This window comes from Bubalus bubalis, chromosome 14, assembly GCF_019923935.1.
Source record: "Bubalus bubalis isolate 160015118507 breed Murrah chromosome 14, NDDB_SH_1, whole genome shotgun sequence".
Lineage (NCBI taxonomy): Eukaryota > Metazoa > Chordata > Mammalia > Artiodactyla > Bovidae > Bubalus > Bubalus bubalis.
In genome coordinates this window covers 73,689,784-73,708,967 of record NC_059170.1, presented here as the reverse complement: position 1 = coordinate 73,708,967, position 19,184 = coordinate 73,689,784, and the positions used below count along the sequence as shown (strand labels likewise).

At 47.3% G+C, this 19,184-nt stretch overlaps 1 protein-coding gene across 3 annotated transcripts in view; it reads right to left on the bottom strand.

The window, feature by feature from the left end:
• Positions 1 to 3,442: 3,442 nt before the first annotated feature.
• KIF16B (kinesin family member 16B) overlaps positions 3,443 to 19,184 on the bottom strand; it is a 298,517-nt gene continuing 282,775 nt past the window's right edge. For all 3 annotated transcript variants that reach the window (XM_044928278.2, XM_044928272.2, XM_006070214.4), the window contains one exon: positions 3,443 to 4,621. In XM_044928278.2, the coding sequence (XP_044784213.2) occupies positions 4,463 to 4,621 (159 nt within the window). In that variant the 3' untranslated portion in view covers positions 3,443 to 4,462. The remainder of the gene's footprint in view (positions 4,622 to 19,184) is intronic.

Below are 19,184 nucleotides of genomic sequence, written 5' to 3'. Positions count from 1 at the left end.
AAAAAGAGGGGATATATAAATACACCTATAGCCAATTCACTTTGCTGTACAGTAGAAACACAACACTGTAAAACAACTATACTCCGATAAAAATTTTTAAAAAGGGTATTTTGTATTTAGTCATTCAGCAAGAGATGCACAGAGGGCAGATCCTTTAGAAAGGCAGGGGTGGCCTTAGAAGCTAGAACTCAGTTCTGTAACTCCACAGTTACAAGTGTGTGCAAATGCTATCTGGAGGGAACAAAGGTAAACTCACATCCTTGAACCCCTTCGGGTCCATCAACTGCCTTTACGTCCCTCCCGCTATTTTACATGTAACTAGTTCTACTGGTGGAGAAGGCAATGGCACCCCACTCCAGTACTCCTGCCTGGAAAATCCCATGGATGGAGGAGTCTGGAAGGCTGCAGTCCATGGGGTTGCTGAGAGTCGGACACGACTGAGCGACTTCACTTTCACTTTTCACTTTCATGCATTGGAGAAGGAAATGGCAACCCACTCCAGTGTTCTTGCCTTGAGAATCCCAGGGACGGGGGAGCCTGGTGGGCTGCCGTCTATGGGGTCGCACAGAGTTGGACAGGACTGAAGTGACTTAGCAGCAGCAGTTCTACTGGATTCCCTAATGCAGGAGGCTTCTGAAGGCATCAGCCTGACCAATTCCAACTCTGCCCTGCTAACTCTCAGGTACCACCATGGGATCAATTTGAAATATGATGCTTTAGAAATCTGCAGTTAAGAATCAGGTAGATTTGTTTCAACTTGGAAATAACTCTGTATGTGCAAAATTCACAACATGAGCATCATCAAAGAATAATTTTTCACCTACTATATTAGCATTATAAAAAGCACTCTAAACCAAACAAAAAAGTCAACAGTCAGGCCCTCTTTTTGCTGGTGGAAACAGCCCTGTTGTACAAAGAAGGGTATATGGGCTAAATCTGTCAAGAATGAGTCTCCTCAGATGAATGGTCTTTCTTTAGTATTTCCAAAACATAAATACCTGCTGTGGTTATGTGCATATAATGGAAGCACTGGATTTGGCCACGGAGTTCTTTTACCTAGCTTTCCTTACTCTTTTCCAGGAACAAAGTGTGGACCACTCCTGCGGTGTGTGTAGGATCACGGGAGGAACAAGGTCTCATGCGGCAGACACGTTCAACTCTAGACTCACAAAACCTCCAGGTGCCATTTTAAGCAATGTAAAAGAGGGTCAATTTCAAAACCTCTCCACCAGCACCCTTTGAAAGCAGTATGTCACGGAATATTATCTCTCACGTCAGGCTTGAAGTGTTGTTACCTGCGTGTTCTTGGAGGGGATGAGCGTCGCCTGTGGTGGGTGCAGACTGAGTATTAAGCAGCCGCGTCACGATGCCAAGCAGCTCCCCGTCTCCAGGAGCAAACTGGAGGCAACATGGGCCAGGCACAGCTGTGCGCTAGGAGATGCCTCCGGGGAGATGGCGGGGGGGGGGGGGGGGGGGGGTGCCGTATGCAAAAGTTGACCCCAGATCAGCAACATGGCCTGGCTCTGGGGCTGGAACTGTATCTCCACAGCAGCTACATTTCCAGTTCATGGATGCACTAGGCTCTGAAAGCTTCTGTTCAGACTCTGAAAGACGCTGTCTAGAGTTCTGAGTCGGGAACAGATTGAGCTCTTCCTGCCAACAAACATAAACAGAAGGGCCCAGTGCCCTGGTTCATGAATCTTCAGAGCGTCTCTGCATTGTGGGCCAGGAATCTCCTAGATGTCCATCATTAAGGAGGCAGGGTGACCTCGTATCACTTGACTAAGTTAATCACAAGGCTGAATTGGAATTTTTCTGGCTTAGAAACAAGGTCTGGGCGGGACTCAGGCTGAAGGGCACTCTACCACCTGTGGTTACATGCAAGTTTGGTGCACATATTTTGGAGTGTAAGCAGGACCTTGGAGGACATGCTGCTGCTGCTGCTAACTCGCTTCAGTTGTGTCCAACTCTGTGCGACCCCACCAGGCTCCCCCGTCCCTGGGATTCTCCAGGCAAGAACACTAGAGTGGGTTGCCATTTCCTTCTCCAATGCATAAAAGTGAAAAGTGAAAGTGAAGTCATGTCCGACTCTTAGCGACCCCATGGACTGCAGCCTACTAGGCTCCTCCGTCCATGGGATTTTCCAGGCAAGGGTACTGGAGTGGGGTGCCATTGCCGTCTCTGGAAAACATGCTAAAACATCCTAAATAAAGGATTCTGTTGAAGGGCCTTAGATTTGTCCCACTGACCACAAAAGCATTTATAAACTGATGGCCCTTCACTCTGAACTGCCTTCAGCGGTCAGTGCAGCATACCTGTCATTTGACACACTTGAAAGTAATAAGATACATACTTGCTGGCCTTCTTTTATTCCTTTGAATTAGTCCAAATTAATGAAGCTTCAATTTTATCACCAGAGACAGATATCTCTGTCATGTGTCTTCTCTTCGTCTCAGAAAGGGATTTCATTACTTGTTTCGAGGAGACTTTTCACTGGCTTGCCAGCATTCCTTCAAGTTTTACTCAGATTAAGATGCTGTTTGAGTCCGATTAGAAGTCTGCATCCATACAGTGGTGACGGTCCCTCTGCCTGTCACCCTGGGCTAGGTGAGAACCTAGAGGTCACCCTGCGCAACAGCGTCATTTTCAGATGGGGACTGAGGTTCAGAGAAGTGACGTGACGCCCATGTGTTACAGCCAGCTTTGCCCAGCACCGACCAGGATTTCCACCCTCAACTTGACACCTTAAGTTGAGGATTGGAATCAAAGCATCGTCTGATTCCCGCACTTCCTACAAACACACGTCTATTCTCGTCAAACTGTCATGTCCCCTGTGTGATCCTAGTGAGACACCTGCCATGAGCCTGGCTTCCAGTACGGGTCCAAAAGGGCAGGAGACAGATGACCTGGTCAGTTGAAGAAAACCATTTAGTTTACTCAGCAAAAAGGGGACATCGTACATAAAAACCCAAATGAAGTTTTTGGCTAACCTGATATCATCTCTCAGTTTTTCATCCTGGAATCTCTAGGTTTAAATTTCCTAGCAGTAATTACCCCTAACCTCTGCCTGTAATCACAACAGCACTCAATATGAAGTCTTCCTGCAGCAATTAAAAAAAAAAAGTCCTCATTTTTTTTCATGCTAAACTCTGATATCTAATTAGTACAATAATAATTTCCCCCCTTATCAGGATAATTGCATCTTTGAATATACATTTTTCAGACTGGAGAGCTCTGTTGCACAGGCATCTTCCAGAAGACTGAATGCAGGCCTGTTTTGTTACCCATTCATTTGTGACTTCAATCATTACTGTTAGCGCATCTTCCACAAAACAAACGCTAAATTATACACTGTGTATCTTTCCAAGCACATTAGATAAATTTTTAAACAGACCAGGAGGAATGATCATGTCACAAGCTTAAAATAAACTAAGCTACAGGATGGATTCCATAACTTCATTTAATATTGATAGCAGCTCCATTTAAATCTTGAAAAAAGCAAATACCTTTAATAAATTTCATGTGAATTATATATTTTGACATAACTATCATACAGGCGTGTGTACACATATAAATCTATAGGTAGAATTATATACATTTCAATATATACCATATATATCCTTTTTTCTTCTCATATTTTTCTTTAGTAAAACAAAGCAGTTTTACTTGTACATGGATGTGCGATGCTACATTAAGTCCTGAGTAATTTAAGGGATCGTTAATAAACTACAGTAAATTCTAGTCTTGCAGCTTAAGATCCAGTAGATTCAGTAACAAAAATGTGAACGAAATGTTTAAAAATATGCATTCAATGAGGAGCTCATTTTGTGCTTAGCAGAGAAAGCTTGAACGTGCAGGACAGCCATTTGGTAAAAACTTCTTGAATATTCAAGATTAAACAAATATCCTATTTCAATGGATTTATAGAAGCTGATGTAACCTACATCCAATGTGTCAAGCATGGAAGACTCCAGTTATGATTGGACTGAAAATCCCTTTTGCAGAATGTGAAATTCTGTGTAAACATCGGTGCTTAGGGATTATACAAAAAGTTCAGCCTCAAATGGGGAAAAAGGAAAATACAATGAAATAATTTAAAATGCTTTTCTTGGGATACAGCCAGCCACATGGAAGGGATACAAAAAAAAAATAAGAGTATTCTGGTGAAAGGGGAAACCAGATGAAAGTCATTGGGGAGGTCTGACCAGCCACCCACCAGGGAAACCCCAGGCTGGCTCGGCTCCAGGGGCCAGGGTGACGGAGCCTCCAGGACAGACTCTGCACACAATGAGAAGGCCACATTCACCCGTGACGGGCAGGGGCAGCCGCCCCTCAGTGTCACCGTGGCCAGCGCGGCCCCGGCTCTGCTCAGGCACTCGGAGGAGGCGGTGAGGGGTCCAGGCCCCTGGTCGGGGGCTGCTCAGATGAGAAGGCACTGTGTGGCGAGGTTCCATCTCCAGTCCTACCCCGTCCCGTGGCTGCTGTAGTCGAAGACACCCTTCTTGAAGAACGGCGAGAACTCGCACACGGTGTGTTTGGATAGCGTCAGCCCCACCTTGTCGATGTGCAGTGGGGACGTGGCCGACTGGAGCATCACGCTGAAAAAGTCCCTGAGGTACCGCTGGGAAGAGACGAGAGACAAAGACATGGTCAAGACACGGGCAGGGAAGAGTCGGTGGGGAGGAACGCCTAGGAACAACGCCCCTCCTGGCACGGAGGGGCTGCCGCTGCCGTTAGAAACAGCGCAGGGACCCCCCCTCTGCTGCCTTCCCCACACTGGACCCACCTGGGGAGCAGCCACGGCGTCCAGCGTGCGGGGACACCTCTTGGTTCTGACGCACAGGCCATGCTGTCTGTAGACAAGCCCGGGGATTGCCGGGCAGCGGGCGCTGGGGGTGGGGTCTGCTTTCCAGCACGGTGCTGGAGGTTAATACCCCGCTTTTTCAGTCAAGTCACATGTGCTAAGTCACTCCAGTTGTGTCTGACTCTGTAACACTATGGACTGCAGCCTGCCAAGTCATGTCCCCCCGCCCAACTCACTAACAGAAAGGCCACTAAGAGGAAGGAGAACAAAACGGCTAATGGTCTGCACGATGCTAAATGCACATTTTTACTCTTAATGACCGGGGGGTTTCTGCAGGAACTAACGTCTCTGGCACTAATATGTCCTTAGTCAATAATGTGTCAAGTGGCACAGGCCCTCTGTGCTTTGCAGCCTTCTTATACACTAAAGGAAAAGAAACACTGCGGGCGAGAGGGTCCACTGCAAACACGAACATTTACAGACCACCCAGTAAAGGAAGCTCTTGCTGAGATTAACTGCTCTGAACCCCGTGCTCACCCCCACCCCAACCTTCGCGCACGTCTGTGGCAGCACTGGCCAGCTCTTCTGGCACCAAACTCGTACAGCTGCTCTGAGTCCAAGACCCGAGATGCTGGGGCTGCAATCAGACACGGGCACCAGCAAGATGTGGTAACGGAAAAGAGAACATGCAGAAATACTTAATACAGTTCCGGTACGGCAAAGGCTACCTGTAACTGAAAATGGGGTGCAGGGGGTGGGCACGCATCTAACAGGAGAAGGCCAGGGAGGCAGCTAACATCCTACAAGCCTCTGTGCAAACACTTATTTACCCCAAATGTCACTAGAGACACGGATAATGAACCTGTGGCCTGGGGGAAGAAGCCAGATTCCGCTGGCTGAATGAATAACCCACCTCAGATTTACCTCTGAAAGAAGACATTCTGCTCAAGGAAAATCTGTTAGCTTCTTTCTTAAAAACAGTAACAGGGACTACTAATAATTAACACTTGTACGGTAATTTAATAGTTTCTAAAAAATCGAACTCTTTCTGTTTTATGAAAGTATAACTGATGCCCAGTGGCTGAGTACTCTTCTAAGGCAGGGCCTGCAGAGTGCTGACGCACGGAGATGTCTGCGAAACCAGCACCAGAGCAAGGTGACAGACGTTCGGACCACACCCAGAGGGGTCCTGCGTCACCCAACTGCGGGTTATCTTCATACTCTGCCTCTGCCTACCTTTTCTTTTTTTTTTTCTTTTTAATTATTGTAACACCCATTATCTGGTGAGCAAGGCTAGTAATCCAGAGAGGAGACTTGCAGTAAGGATTTTTAACTCAGACTGTTACCCGTGTTCAATATTCTTAATTTCCTGATCTCATGGTAATCGCTCAAGGAAGGCTTTCTAAACAAAAAGCAGGTCAAGGTAAGAAGGTGTCAAAACCAATTGCTAGAAAATGGACACCTTGCTCCAGGACTGATTTGCATCAAAGAAGCAGAAGAGAACATGCCCTGACTTCTCTGGGGGCAGAAAAGCCGGGAACATTGACCTACAGGGACCCCAGGTCCAACAAACACGGTTACGGGGAAATACCGATCTGGCACGAGGGGGACTGGGGCCGCCCCGCGGGTGAGCTGTGACTGCACCCACTCCAAGCGGTGAGGCAGGACCCCGGCCGTCACCTCAGCAGCTCCCTGCAGCCCACGCCCCCACGGCCATGCTCGAGCGCAGACTAATGTCCACGCTGCCTGCCTTCCAGATGCTTTCTGACCGGACAGACGGAACAGATGATGCATCAACATGTGGCATCATCAGTTCATGAAGCAGGGGCCCTTTAAAGGGCCAAGAAAGCCTGAAGGGATAATGAAAAGAGAAGTAACAGTAAAAGCCAGAAATAAAGTGCAAACAGAGGGTCCTGGAGATCCCCCTTCCCCACCGGAGGAAGCCCCGTAGAGAGAGAGCAAGGAAGCAGTCGCCAGGGAAGGCTCTCCTTAAAATGAATGCGTCAGCACGCCTCCATGAAACCTCCAGAGAGAGGAATCTGATCCAACTGATTGTAAACCGATTATGGAAGAGCTTTTTCTCTGCAATGAGTCTCTGCTCAGCAGAATCGGGTGGCCTTGGCTCCCTCTTCCTAGACAGCTTCTTTGGTCAAAGAAAGGCTGTGATAGGAAGTATTCTTTGTGGAGACCTCGGGGTGCTCTGAAGTGAAGAGGTGATGTGTGGCCTTGGTTGGCTGTGTCGAGAGCCACAGGCTTGCAGTGGGCTGAGCAAATTCTTGCTGGTGAGTGACAAACCCAAAGGACCAGGGCTGGGGCAGGGGACACAAGAAAGAACTAAAATTGCAGAAAGTGCCTGGCGTCACAGACAGCATCTCATTCTCTGTAATTCCCATTGTCTTGGGCCCACTGCTAGCTGGGGTAAAGTGCTTACAAGCAACCCTGATGACTAATATTGATGAGTTCATTTTTAAAAACTGAAACATACAGAGAGAAAACAGCATCCATCATGAATGTACCGCTTAATGAGTTTTCAAAAAGTGAACGCACTGGTGTGCTGAGCACTGGGCTAAAAACATGAGAACACTTTTAGAGCCCTGGCAGCCCTCCCCATCCTCCATCCTCCAGGGTAGCCACTGCTCTGACTTCCTGTGCCACCGATCAGTTCTGCCAACTTTTGAACTTGATACCGATGGGATCCCACAGGGTGCACTCTTCTGTATCTGGTTTCCACTGCTTACCGTCACTAACGTGACGCTTGTGAGCCTTGTGCACCTGGGTGGGTGTGCTGTGGTCTGCTCGTTTTCACTGCTGCGTAGTATTCCACGTGCACATACCCACCCACTTACTGAAGTGAGGGCTACGGAGGGGCGGTGGGTTTGGTTCTTTTGTCTGAGCTTCTTCAGTAATGAAATCGACGACTGTGTAACGGTGTCGGGTGAATCAAGTTTATTACTATTCCTACAATAAAGAAGCTTCCCCTTAGGGCTTGAGGCCTCAGTCTAATGTACTAGAACCCTGCTACTGCATGCATATCAATATACATCCTAATTATATATAAAATACATACTTAAGTACATACATTCATATTAATAAATCCTGCTGTCTGTGCTCCTAGTGTTTTCCACAGCACCTGTGGCCAAAGGGAGAAAATTAAAGTGTCTCCTGTCAAAGCTCTCTCTCTAATGTTGAGTCCAAAGACACCCCCACCCTCCCGGGTGTGTGGAAGTAAATCCAGGAACTGAGCCACCTCCCCAGGGCGGTTTACTTTTTACAAAACTCAAGGACTCCAGGAGTTTATGCGCTTATCGGGGTCAGAAGGGCAAAGTAGGAGAAGGGTCTGTGGAATCCAATATCCAATTTGTTTCCTTCACATGGCTTCCTCTCCATGAAAATAAGAAAAGCAGACAAATTTCAATCTCTGCATCCACTGTTGTTGTTCAGTCGCTAAGGCACGTCCAACTCTCTGCAACCCATGGACTGCAGCACCAGTCCTCCATTATCTCCCTGAGCTTGCTCAAACTCATGTCCATTGAGTCAGCGATGCCATCCAACTACCTCATCCTCCGTCACCCCTTTCTCCCCGTGCAATCTTTCCCAGCATCAGGGTCTTTTCCAGTGAGTCAGCTCTGCATATCAGATAGCCAAAGTATTGGAGCTTCAGCTTCAGCAGCTGTTAGGGACCATAGAAGGCCTGCAGGACCCCTGGCTGGCCTGGTGGCGGGGTAGGGGGAGGTCACATCCAGTCTCTGCTATGTGAAACACCCCAGATCAGGGCTGCTGAGAGTGGTGGCTACACCTACCATGGTTGGGAGACATTCCAGCCCTGCCTCGGAAAGTCAGATGAAACCCAATCTTCTTTCAGTAAGACTGCAAATCAGGACATGGAATGCAGAGCAAGAGGGGGTCTGGGGAGGTCTTGAGAGTGAGCAACCGAGGAGATGGGAGGGACTGAGAGGAGAAGGAGCCCAAAGAGAGGCAAGGGCCAGCTAGGGGATGGGGAGAGGGGATGGGGCGGGATCAGGGGTGGGGGTGGAAAGAAGAGGAGGGAGAGAGGGAAAACCACACACCACGCTGGGGATGGAGGACCATGCTTCTGCTGCTGCTAAGTAGCTTTAGTCGTGTCCAACTCTGTGCGACCCCATAGATGGCAGCCCACCAGGCTCCCCTGTCCCTGGGATTCTCCAGGCAAGAACACTGGAGTGGGCTGCCATTTCCTCCTCCAATGCATGAAAGTGAAAAGTGAAAGTGAAGCCACTCAGTCCTGTCCGACTCTTAGCAACCCCATGGACTGCAGCCTACCAGGCTCCTCCGTCCATGGGATTTTCCAGGCAGGAGTACTGGAGTGTGGTGCCATTGCCTTCTCCAGGAAGACCATGAGCTGCTTTCAAAGTTGGCAAAAAACGGTTTAAGAACAATAGATATGTTAGACATTTATCTAGGTTTCTTTTAGCTGCTTGGACCGACACTGTAATATAAGGTATTTTCTTATCAATGCTTTTGGAAAATCAAATTTAGATGACAAATCTTTACGGCATACTTCAGTACTGATGCACAGAGCCTTGATTTCAGAAACTGTCTTTCTTCTACAGGTTGTAGGCATATATATATATACAAATATATATATATGTATATATGTATATGTATCTATGTATGTATCTATATATTTATTTTTTAAGTCAATCTGCACAGGGGCCTTGAGCGGGGTGGGGGGAGGCAGAAGTCACTGGGAGACATGGGCCCCCATGGGTCTGCTCCAAACAAAATGTTAAATGGCTCGTGGTTTTAAAAACTGCCCCCTCCCCCCAGAACAAAACCAAAATCCTGTAAGGGGACCATGACCTTTCAAAAGAGGAGGACAAGAGATCAGCAGAAGGATGAGGGGCACACAGATCACCAAGGACGCCCCGCACCAGGTTCCTGACTCCTTCTCTCCAAAGGGGTTCTTTCTGTCCTTTAACTCGCACTCGCCCTCACCCCTGAGCTCCCTGGGGATGTCCCCCAGGCGCACGCACCAGGCAGGCCAGCGATCGCCTCGTTCCTCTCACAGAGAGGCCGCTGATCAACAGCCTGCAATGCTCCAGGCACAGTGAGAACGCTTAATGGCTGTTTCATTTAAACATCACAACAGGGTATGAGACAGAGACGACTACTATCTCCATCTTCTCAGAGAAAAAAAACCGCAGTCCAGGAGGTGCAAGTGCCGTCCTAAAGGTGACAGCGTGTGGGAGTGTGAGGACACACACCCAGCTCTCCTAAGTCCAGAGACTGGTCTCAGTGCCCAGGCTCCGTCCGCAGCCCCCTCTTCTCGGGCTGAGCCTCCTCTCTGGGTGCTACCATCTCACTGGGCTGGGCTGATGGCACTGGGCGTCTTGTCGTCTAGCCTGACGGCGCTCTCATGGGGACAGGGGTGCAGGGTTGTCTAGAGTGAATGCTCCACGCAAACCTGGGGCAGAAGCCTCCTTCCTGTGACGCTTCTACCCTTCTACACAGAGTCTACGCACCTCTGCTCACATTCCCAGATCTTCCTCACAGTGCTTTGCTGGGCTCTGGTCATTTCTCGATCACCCTCCTTCTGTTCCCCTTCCCAGATGACATTCAGATTCCCTTCTGAAAAAATACGTCTCCATTCTTTGGGGATGGGTCATCTGGCTGACTCAGGGCAGAGGGCTGGTGGTCTCTTCGTCTTCCTCTTCTGGGATGGGCTCATGTAGCCAAAGAGCGCATCAAGATACCACGTGGAGCCTGCAGGGATGCAGGGTCATCTGGGGCAAGCCTCTCCCAGACTGCAGAGCTGGTGCCGTGGAGCATTTCAAGAGTTTGCATAAGAAACCCAGGGCGGAAGCAGGAGAGCACTTGGTCTGTCCATTCCCAAGCCCACTTGCTCACCAGGACCACAGTTGTTCCCTACTGTTTGACATCAACACCCCTGGGGTGTCGGCAGGTGTCTGTCAAGAATAAGAGGAAACCTCCCACTTACAACACACCCAGTTCTGGGGGTGGGGGCCTGCAGTGGGCTCAGGGCATCTGCCCAGGGTGCCTCTATTAGGACAAAGTCTGTCCTGGGAGGCTTTCATACATACCGTCTCAGATGGGTCAGCCCATGCAAGAGGTCCATTCCCAGCCAAGCATTCAGCTGGAAGACTCCCGCTCCAAACCCAGATACACACAAGGGCCAATCTTTAAAATTCAACACCATTTCAAAAGTCAACCACTAAACATTATTAATCTTTTGTACCAAAAACACAGGCTAATATGGTCTGTTGGCTGTGTTAATGAGTTCTGAAAGGCGAAACACACTCCCTACAGCAATACAGGGCAATTCTGCAAGAACTTAGTCAATTATCTTAGAGCTTTAGCCTGGTACCTCAATCAATACATTGCATTAAGGGGGGGGGAAATGAAATATAATGTGCTGCTACATGCTACTTCACTTTAGACACTTCTGATGAAGGTCATTATATTAACATGATTCATGTGTGACCTATAATATGATTTCAGTGTCGGCTCTGGCTAAAAGGAAAAGTACTTAAGTTCCTGGAATAACCTGGGTAGAAGCTGGACTTGAAGTAGCTTCTGCTGGGTTTTTCCTTTCAACTCAGGAGCTTCTGGATGAAACGCTAGTCTGCTCAAAGGGAAGATCTTGTTCTCTACAGCTCAGCCAGGAAAAAACCTAGGAAGTCAGAGGGACATTATATGGTGTGGCCGCTCCCATCTCGTGGCCATTCCCCTTTCAGGTCTGGCATCTGGAAGGAAGGGCAAGTCTGAGAACAGGGAAAGGAGGGAAGGTGTGTGGTACCCAGGCTCAGTGAAGGATGTGAACAGGGAGCACGGCCAGCATGTGGAGGGCTCAGCCTGGGGAAGGGCAGGGTCTGCAGGAGAATCCTGGGGACCTTGAACCTGGCTGTCGGGTCTGCAGGTATTTGCAAAGCCTTTCTGGGCTCAGGAGCTCCTATGACCCCTGAGACAGCCTAAGGAGAAGGAGGACAGGTGTCTGCATCCTCTGTTTCCACGTAAGAATATTGAGATCTCAGGAGACAGGGACTTAGACAAGGGCAACAACTATAAGAGACAAAATGACTGGCTCTTCAGATTCGTGAGGAAGTCCTTGAAATTCTCAAGGAGAATCCTTTAAGCCCATAACGTTAAGGTATAAATGTAAATGTACATGTGGCCCCTTTCTTTGGGCTGTCCCCTCCCTGCTCGTGTAGGCTCAGAATTTACCCTGAATTTCAATCAGCTGCCACACACGCATGTGTGGGTGTGTGAATGTGTATGCGTGTGTATAAGATGTGGGAATGAAAATAGGGCCTCAGAAGAATTTGAAAGACTTCACCTTTTTTTTCTTTTTATCTTTTGGCTTCCTTCCTTCTATTTTAATTAACGGGGGGATAAAATCATGACCATTTTATGTTATTAAAAAGTTTCCGCTTTAATAGGGCTCACGGCTGTAACTGCAGCCTACTGCTTATTTCACGGGCGATATTTCACCCCAGCTGTGTCATCTGAATGATTTCCCGGCCATCTCATTGTTGTGGAGCTCTTTTCATTTTACAAAATTTTAACACCAATCCATAATTTAATTTAAAGTTATTGAAATTATTAAAATTGAAATGTTCTTTAAAAATGTAAAAGGGCTTCAGCCACCTTTCCACCATGACATATTAACAGAGAAGGCAGTTCAGTGGCATATTCCTCATTTCCAGAACTCATTAGCCATGGTGGCAGCTTAAAGACAACTCTCAGTCCAGCTGACTTAGAGGTCTCATTTACCTTGCAGTACTTGGAGAATTAATCATTGATTGATGGGCTCTGAAGATGAATCTGGCTGGGATGGAGACACACTGGGATATTTCTAGACCCCAGAGAGGTCTGGTCACCACTGGGCACGTGTTATGAACCAACCCAGGTGGTTGATGTTATTCACAGTCAAGTCCTCCCAGTTTTAAACTCCCATACATTCTACTCTGAACACCTTTCTCTGGTTATTTTAGGAATCCTAAAATTTGTCTCCATTGGATCAACCATGCTGGGTTCCTTTACCAACATGCCTCCAAATGTCCTCCATGCTCTGATAAAATTAGGACAGTTTTTGACAAGCAGCTTGCTCAACCACTGCACAGGTACTGCACACCTGCTCCCCACGAAGTGACATGGGGAGTGGGCACATGGGTGTTGACAGACACAGAGCCTGCCCTCCTAGGGCACCTGGCAGCCCACACCATCTCACGGTTCAGAGTCATTCTTCCTGGTGCTGAGCTTCCATCATCTAAATCCTGTTCATCCTTTAAGGACTAAATCAAGGTTTATTCTCTGTTGATCCCTCTCTCTTCAGACCCCATTCATGAACCCAACAAACAAATATTTAACTGAGAGCTTTCCTCCTGCCAGTGCTGCTGGGGATTCAGTAAAAGACAAACTTCATTTCCATCCTGAGTAACATGCAGGCTTTTCAGGGAGATTGGACAAGGAAAGCAGGAATTAAAATATGGCTCCAAAAAAAAAAAAAAAAAATAGGAATGAGATACTTTTGGAGCACCTAGGAGAGGCAGCCCTGGGGATTGGAGACATTTATGCCAAGGCCTAGGGACTTCCCTGGTGGCTCAGATGGTTAAGTGTCTGTCTACAATGTGGGAGACCCGGGTTCGATCCCTGGGTCGGGAAGTTCCCTGGAGAAGGAAATGGCAATCCACTCCAGTACTACTGCCTGGAAAATCCCATGGACAGAGGAGCCTGGTAGGCTACAGTCCATGGGGTTGCAAAGAGTCGGACACCACTGAGCGATTCACCATTCACCATGCCAAGACCTGAGGGGTGAGTAAGAATCAAGCCTGTGAAGACACTGGAGAAAGATTCTGAAGGAAGCCTGTTCCAGGCAGAGGGCAGAGTGGGTATAAAGCCTCATAGTGGGGTAGCAGAGCTTGGGGCATGGCCAGTGGTCCAGCAGGTCTGGACTGTGTTCAATTTAGCATGGGGGAGGCACTTCTGCACTGCCCACCAGATTGGTTCTCAGCCAGTCTCTGAACTCCTCTGCTTCCTCACCGGGGTGTCTGAGACCAGGGGTCCAGAATGTATCCTGCCAAACTCTCTTCTCTCTGAACCACAGAGTCCCGCCAGGACAAGTCCTGGGACTTGCTTTAACCTAGAGAGTGCCCTGGAGGTAATGCTGAGAGTGAAGAGGTCACCTTGCAGGTTCTGGTGCCCTGGCTGAGCCCAGTCTTCAGTGCAGCCATGATCCAAATGCTGCCACATACCCGTGCCCTGGCCTGACAGTGACACTTGGAAAAGGTGAACCGCCCGACGGAGCCCTGCCTATGTTCCAGAATCACAGCATCATAAGCAACAAAATGGCAGTTTCTTTAAGGCACTCACTTTTGGGTAGGTTATTACTAAGAGATTACCAAAACACACATATTTGGGAAAAGGTAAGAGGTGAAGGAATAAACGGTATTAGTCAAACCTGAACAGAAGAAGTTTCTTTGTTTTCTGTTTATAATTTATGACTAGCCATAAATTACAGTCCTATTCTACTTCATGCCAACCTCTTCCAACCCTTTCCGTATTTCTAATGAATAATTCTGTCTTTGCAGGTACTTCTTTCCTACCCTAGGTTTTAAAGTAAATACTTAGAATAAGTAGTCATCATTTGAAATATGGCATTTATTTCTTGATGTTAAATAGAATTCTGAGAGCTTCCACTTAAAATTCATCAGGGTGAAAATGTTAGTCTGTGATTACAGAATCCGAACTATTCATTACAGCTATTCAGAGAATCTTCTTTATGAGTTTAATGACATAAGCATATTGTATTGAATTATTGTACTGCATCAGTTGGACTCATAAATTTAATATACTCAGTCTGGTTCACATATTTTAATAAAATCTAGCAAGCTTTAAAAATTTTATAAGGGATGTGCATTTCAAGTCCATGTGATATTCAATTTTTATAGGTTGACATTTTGGCTTGGGGTATTAAGTAGCTTCAATGATCCTGATGACCCAGCCAGGTCGAGCAGCAAGGTCAGGGTGAAACCCCACAAACAAACTGGCCACATGAGAAAGTCAAGGTCTGCTTGAACTGAGAAGCTTGTTGAGCCTCTCTCCAGAGCACATGTCAACAGCAGTCCCATCTTTTCGGCTTCCAGAGCAGAAGAGAGGAGTCAAGTATTTGGTGCACCTGTGAGCCAGGAGTGACGGAGTCTCACAGGCCACACTCTCAACTTTGTTTGGTGAAAGCAAAATATGCCAGGATGCTGGGAGGAGCCCAGCACCCAGGGCTCACTCTGGTTCTTTGACTTCTGTTTACTGGGTCTCTTTGTAAGACATTGGTAACCGGCTAAAGACAGATGCAGAGCAACTTGACACCCTCAGCACAGAGGTGAGGCTGGAAGAGAACCCTGGAGACACATGTTGGCCGGTGGGTTCACACGCAGCTGGAGTCCAACTCTGCCCTGTGAGCCAACGCCTCAGGCACTCGGTAACCCTTCAGCCACCACGCTGGGCGTGGGGACATTACGGGACAGGGACAGAGAGTCCCTGAACTCCTCTGCTTCCTCACCAGACTGTCTTTTAAGGATCAGAATATTAAATGAGCTACTGTCTGTAAAAGCGCTTAGGCCAGGGCCCAATTCACAAGGAGTCTTTATTAAGCCATCGGCGCTATTATCTATATAGTTTGGTCCTCTAGAAGTTGTTGGGTAAATCTGTTAACTCTCTCTTCTTTTACATGGGCTTAAAGCATGGAAGTATTTAATGTTTCCCCCTTCAAAGGAAAGTAGAGGACAGCAAGAATCTGGAATATTTTTTTTCCCCAAAGTCTCCTAGTATCAGTCACTGGCAGACCCTTTATTTCAAGAGTTGCTTTAAAAGAAGGATGACTTCACAAGTTTTTCAAAATGGGGAATCATATTAAACAAATCTAACTATAAGTCAAATTATCCTCTGAAAGATCATTTTGAATAATGAGATTATGTAAAGTGACATCTGGGGAAAAAACAAACTCCAAACCCTATTCTTTTCTTTTTAAGCTCATGACTCCTCCCAGCACGGCATAAGCTTTCAAAGAGGTTCCTGACATTTGGAAAGAGAAGGACGGCTCCCAGTGACCAACGTAACTGACAGACTGAACTTGCTGTGTGGCATGTCCTGGCTACAAGGCACGTAAAGAACTGGTCCTAAAACACTTGAGAATTACTGGCACCCCTAAGCTTCCACCCCTAGTGCAGCCCAGGAACAGGGTGCAGTGAGACGCTTCAAGACCCTGAATGACAATCTCGTCCCTTTCTACCAGCTGTGCCTGGGAGTGAGCAGGGCGATCCTTCCCTATCAAGTCTGACCTAAGGTCCTCTGTATAATCGATGGCACGTGTTCCTTGGATGGCCTTGAACTGGGCCATTGTTGAGTAACACTGAGTCTGTGAATTCAGGGCCAGGGGGTGAGCTCTGGAGACTCTGGGGGAAGTAGACCCACTGCTCCTTTTTTGTTTTTTGGGCCAGGAGCCCCTGATGATCCTTGAGGGACTATTTGCCTGGCAAATTATCCTTCTGCCTTGGGAGTTATTTCTCAGGATCCACATGCTGCCTTGCACCCTGGGGGGAGCCACGGTCACGTCCCAGGTACGAAGAGGACTGTGGCCCCGAGTGGTGGGCCTGTGACCCTGCCCCACAGAGAGGATTAGCTGGAGATCTGGATTATCTGCTCCACTGACCCCCTTCACAGGGACTGAGGTTTGGTGATGACAGGGAAGGTGAAGGCAGGGAGAAAAGCCAGACCAAACTTCTCTAAAAGCACCATCTCTAATTTTCAAAGAGGACAGAGTAGGTCTATAATTCATATAAGGAAATGAAAATAAATTCCTTTACCAAACAGATATTACCTACAGAGTTAAGCATCTCAGTGAAAAATATATATACGTTGAATCCGTGTGCTTCCTGAAAGACACACTCAATTAGATGACTGACACAGAGATGCCCATTAGGTAATTAGCTCTCAGACAATGAAAGGCATGGGTTTTCTTTCCTTAGGACCTTCAGTTCAGTTCAGTTCAGTTGCTCAGTCGTGTCCGACTCTTTGCAACCTCATGAATCACAGCACGCCAGGCCTCCCTGTCCATCACCATCTCCCGGAGTTCACTCAGACTCGCGTCCATCAAGTCAGTGATGCCATCCAGCCATCTCATCCTCTGTCGTCCCCTTCTCCTCCTGCCCCCAATCCCTCCCAGCATCAGTCTTTTCCAATGAGTCAACCCTTTGCATGAGGTGGCCAAAGTACTGGAGTTTCAGCTTTAGCATCATTCCTTCCAAAGAAATCCCAGGGCTGATCTCCTTCAGAATGGACTGGTTGGATCTCCTTGCAGTCCACGGGACTCTCAAGAGTCTTCTCTGACACCACAGTTCAAAAGCATCGGTTCTTTGGCACTCAGCTTTCTTCACAGTCCAACTCTCACATCCATGCTTGTAACAAAACATCATGGGTTTAAGAGGATCTTCTTTCTCTCAAAGGGTTTTACTTATTTACTATAGAGAATGAAGTTTATCAAATCAATTTATAACTCAAAGTCAAACTTTAGAAACCTTTACCACTGTCCTGGAGAGCTCCTAAAACCCGAGGAGCCCCTGCAGAAGACAGTGAAGGATGCTGCCAACCTGGGGCACAAAGACACACGCACTTCCCTGGACACTGGCGTCTGGCTGGGAGAAACGCCAAACAAACCCAGAACTCCGTAAGCCTCAATCTTTCAGTCGTCATGACCTCTCTTATCTGTGACTGTTTTCAACTGTAGGGCAGGGCAAGTGGTGCAGTGCAAGTTAAAAGGGACTGACAGGATGTGGGTAGAGAGACGAGAGTAGGGATCAAAAGGAAACCTCGCCAGTTAAGGAGTCCTGGGGACGGCAGTAGGGTCATTTAATCAAAGAAACAGGGGGCTAACCTGACATCATCCACAGATTCTGCCACAAGGAAACTGCACGGCAAAGTAAGGAAGGTCAGTTTATAGGGACTGTGCTATTACTTGAATATACCCAGGTTCTTTCTGATGAGGAACTGCAAATAAATGCAATTTTGTGAACTGGAAGATGAGCACTATAGATGGAAGCGGAAAAGGGAATCACAACATACAGCAAGAAGCATAAATACCCCAGACTGTGGAGACAGAACAGACAGGGCCCCTCACTGCCCACGGCACTCACCAGCATCTTAAGCACGAGCCTTTCCTCGACCCCTCAGCTGGCTGAAAAAAACCCATTGAGAAAAAGACGATGGCTTCATTTACTGCCATTTTCGTCTCTGATTAGCAATTTTTTCTTGATTTCAATAGCAGTTTCTTAATTTCACTTATAAATAATATGAGACAGGTGATCTCAATTAGAAAATAGATTAGAGAAAGTCTTTTTTTTTTTTGGTTGCCTGGAATATTACAGATGTAAACATTTTGCAGCGAACTGCTGGAAATAAAAATAAGCCTGTCTAGAAAAGGATGAGAGCTTTACATGAGCAAACAATAAAGATAAAAACTGTACGGAATTGGAACAAACCGATGTTCTTCTCCATTTGTTCCCCCCAAATACTGTGTGGAAGTGCTGCGACTACACAGATTCATTACTGCTCTGAAAAACCTAAGTGGCAGGTACGGAAGAGAAAACGATTGTCTAGGGAAAACAAATAACCAGTAGAACCCTGAAATAAAGATGCAGTTTACAAAGGCAACAAACAAGGTTTTTGCGCCCAGGACATGGTGTATACCTGTCACCTAAGAAAAGCACAACTCATTCGGCAGACAAATCTGATGAATGGAGTGAAGGGGACTGAAGTGTCTTTAAGAAAGCCTCATGACGACTGGGCGGGGGTCTGTAGGAGAGAAAAGATGATCCGCCAGTGTTGATATAAATAGTGAGCAGAGAACTTTATGGAGACAGGACAGAGACAGTAGAACAAAAGCACAGAAAGAATTCTGATCCTGTTTTTTGGGCTGCTGCAGCAAAGGGAATGTACAAAGAGGAACTACACTGACCCATGGAAATACACAAATCAACAATTTTTGGAAGCAAGAAGCAAGGCCTCCAGGTTTATAACATGAAAAGATGCAAAAGTAACCATCCTTTGCTTTAAAGCAAAGGATGACAGGGTGAGAGGGACCACATGGCACAGAGTTTCTCAAACCTGCAGGGAAGGACCAGCCGAGGGAGGGAGAGAAGGAAAGCAGAGGAGAGGAGGTGAGAGGACAATCAGGCCAGGAGGCTCAGTACAGGCAAGTGGGACTCCAGGAAGGAAAATCCTCAGAAGAGGAAACAATCACAAAAATCTCCCACAGATGAAGGACACGAGATAAAGTCCATGCAGACAGAGGCCCAGAGAAGGGTGGGGCTGCTCACCAGAGAAGACCCCT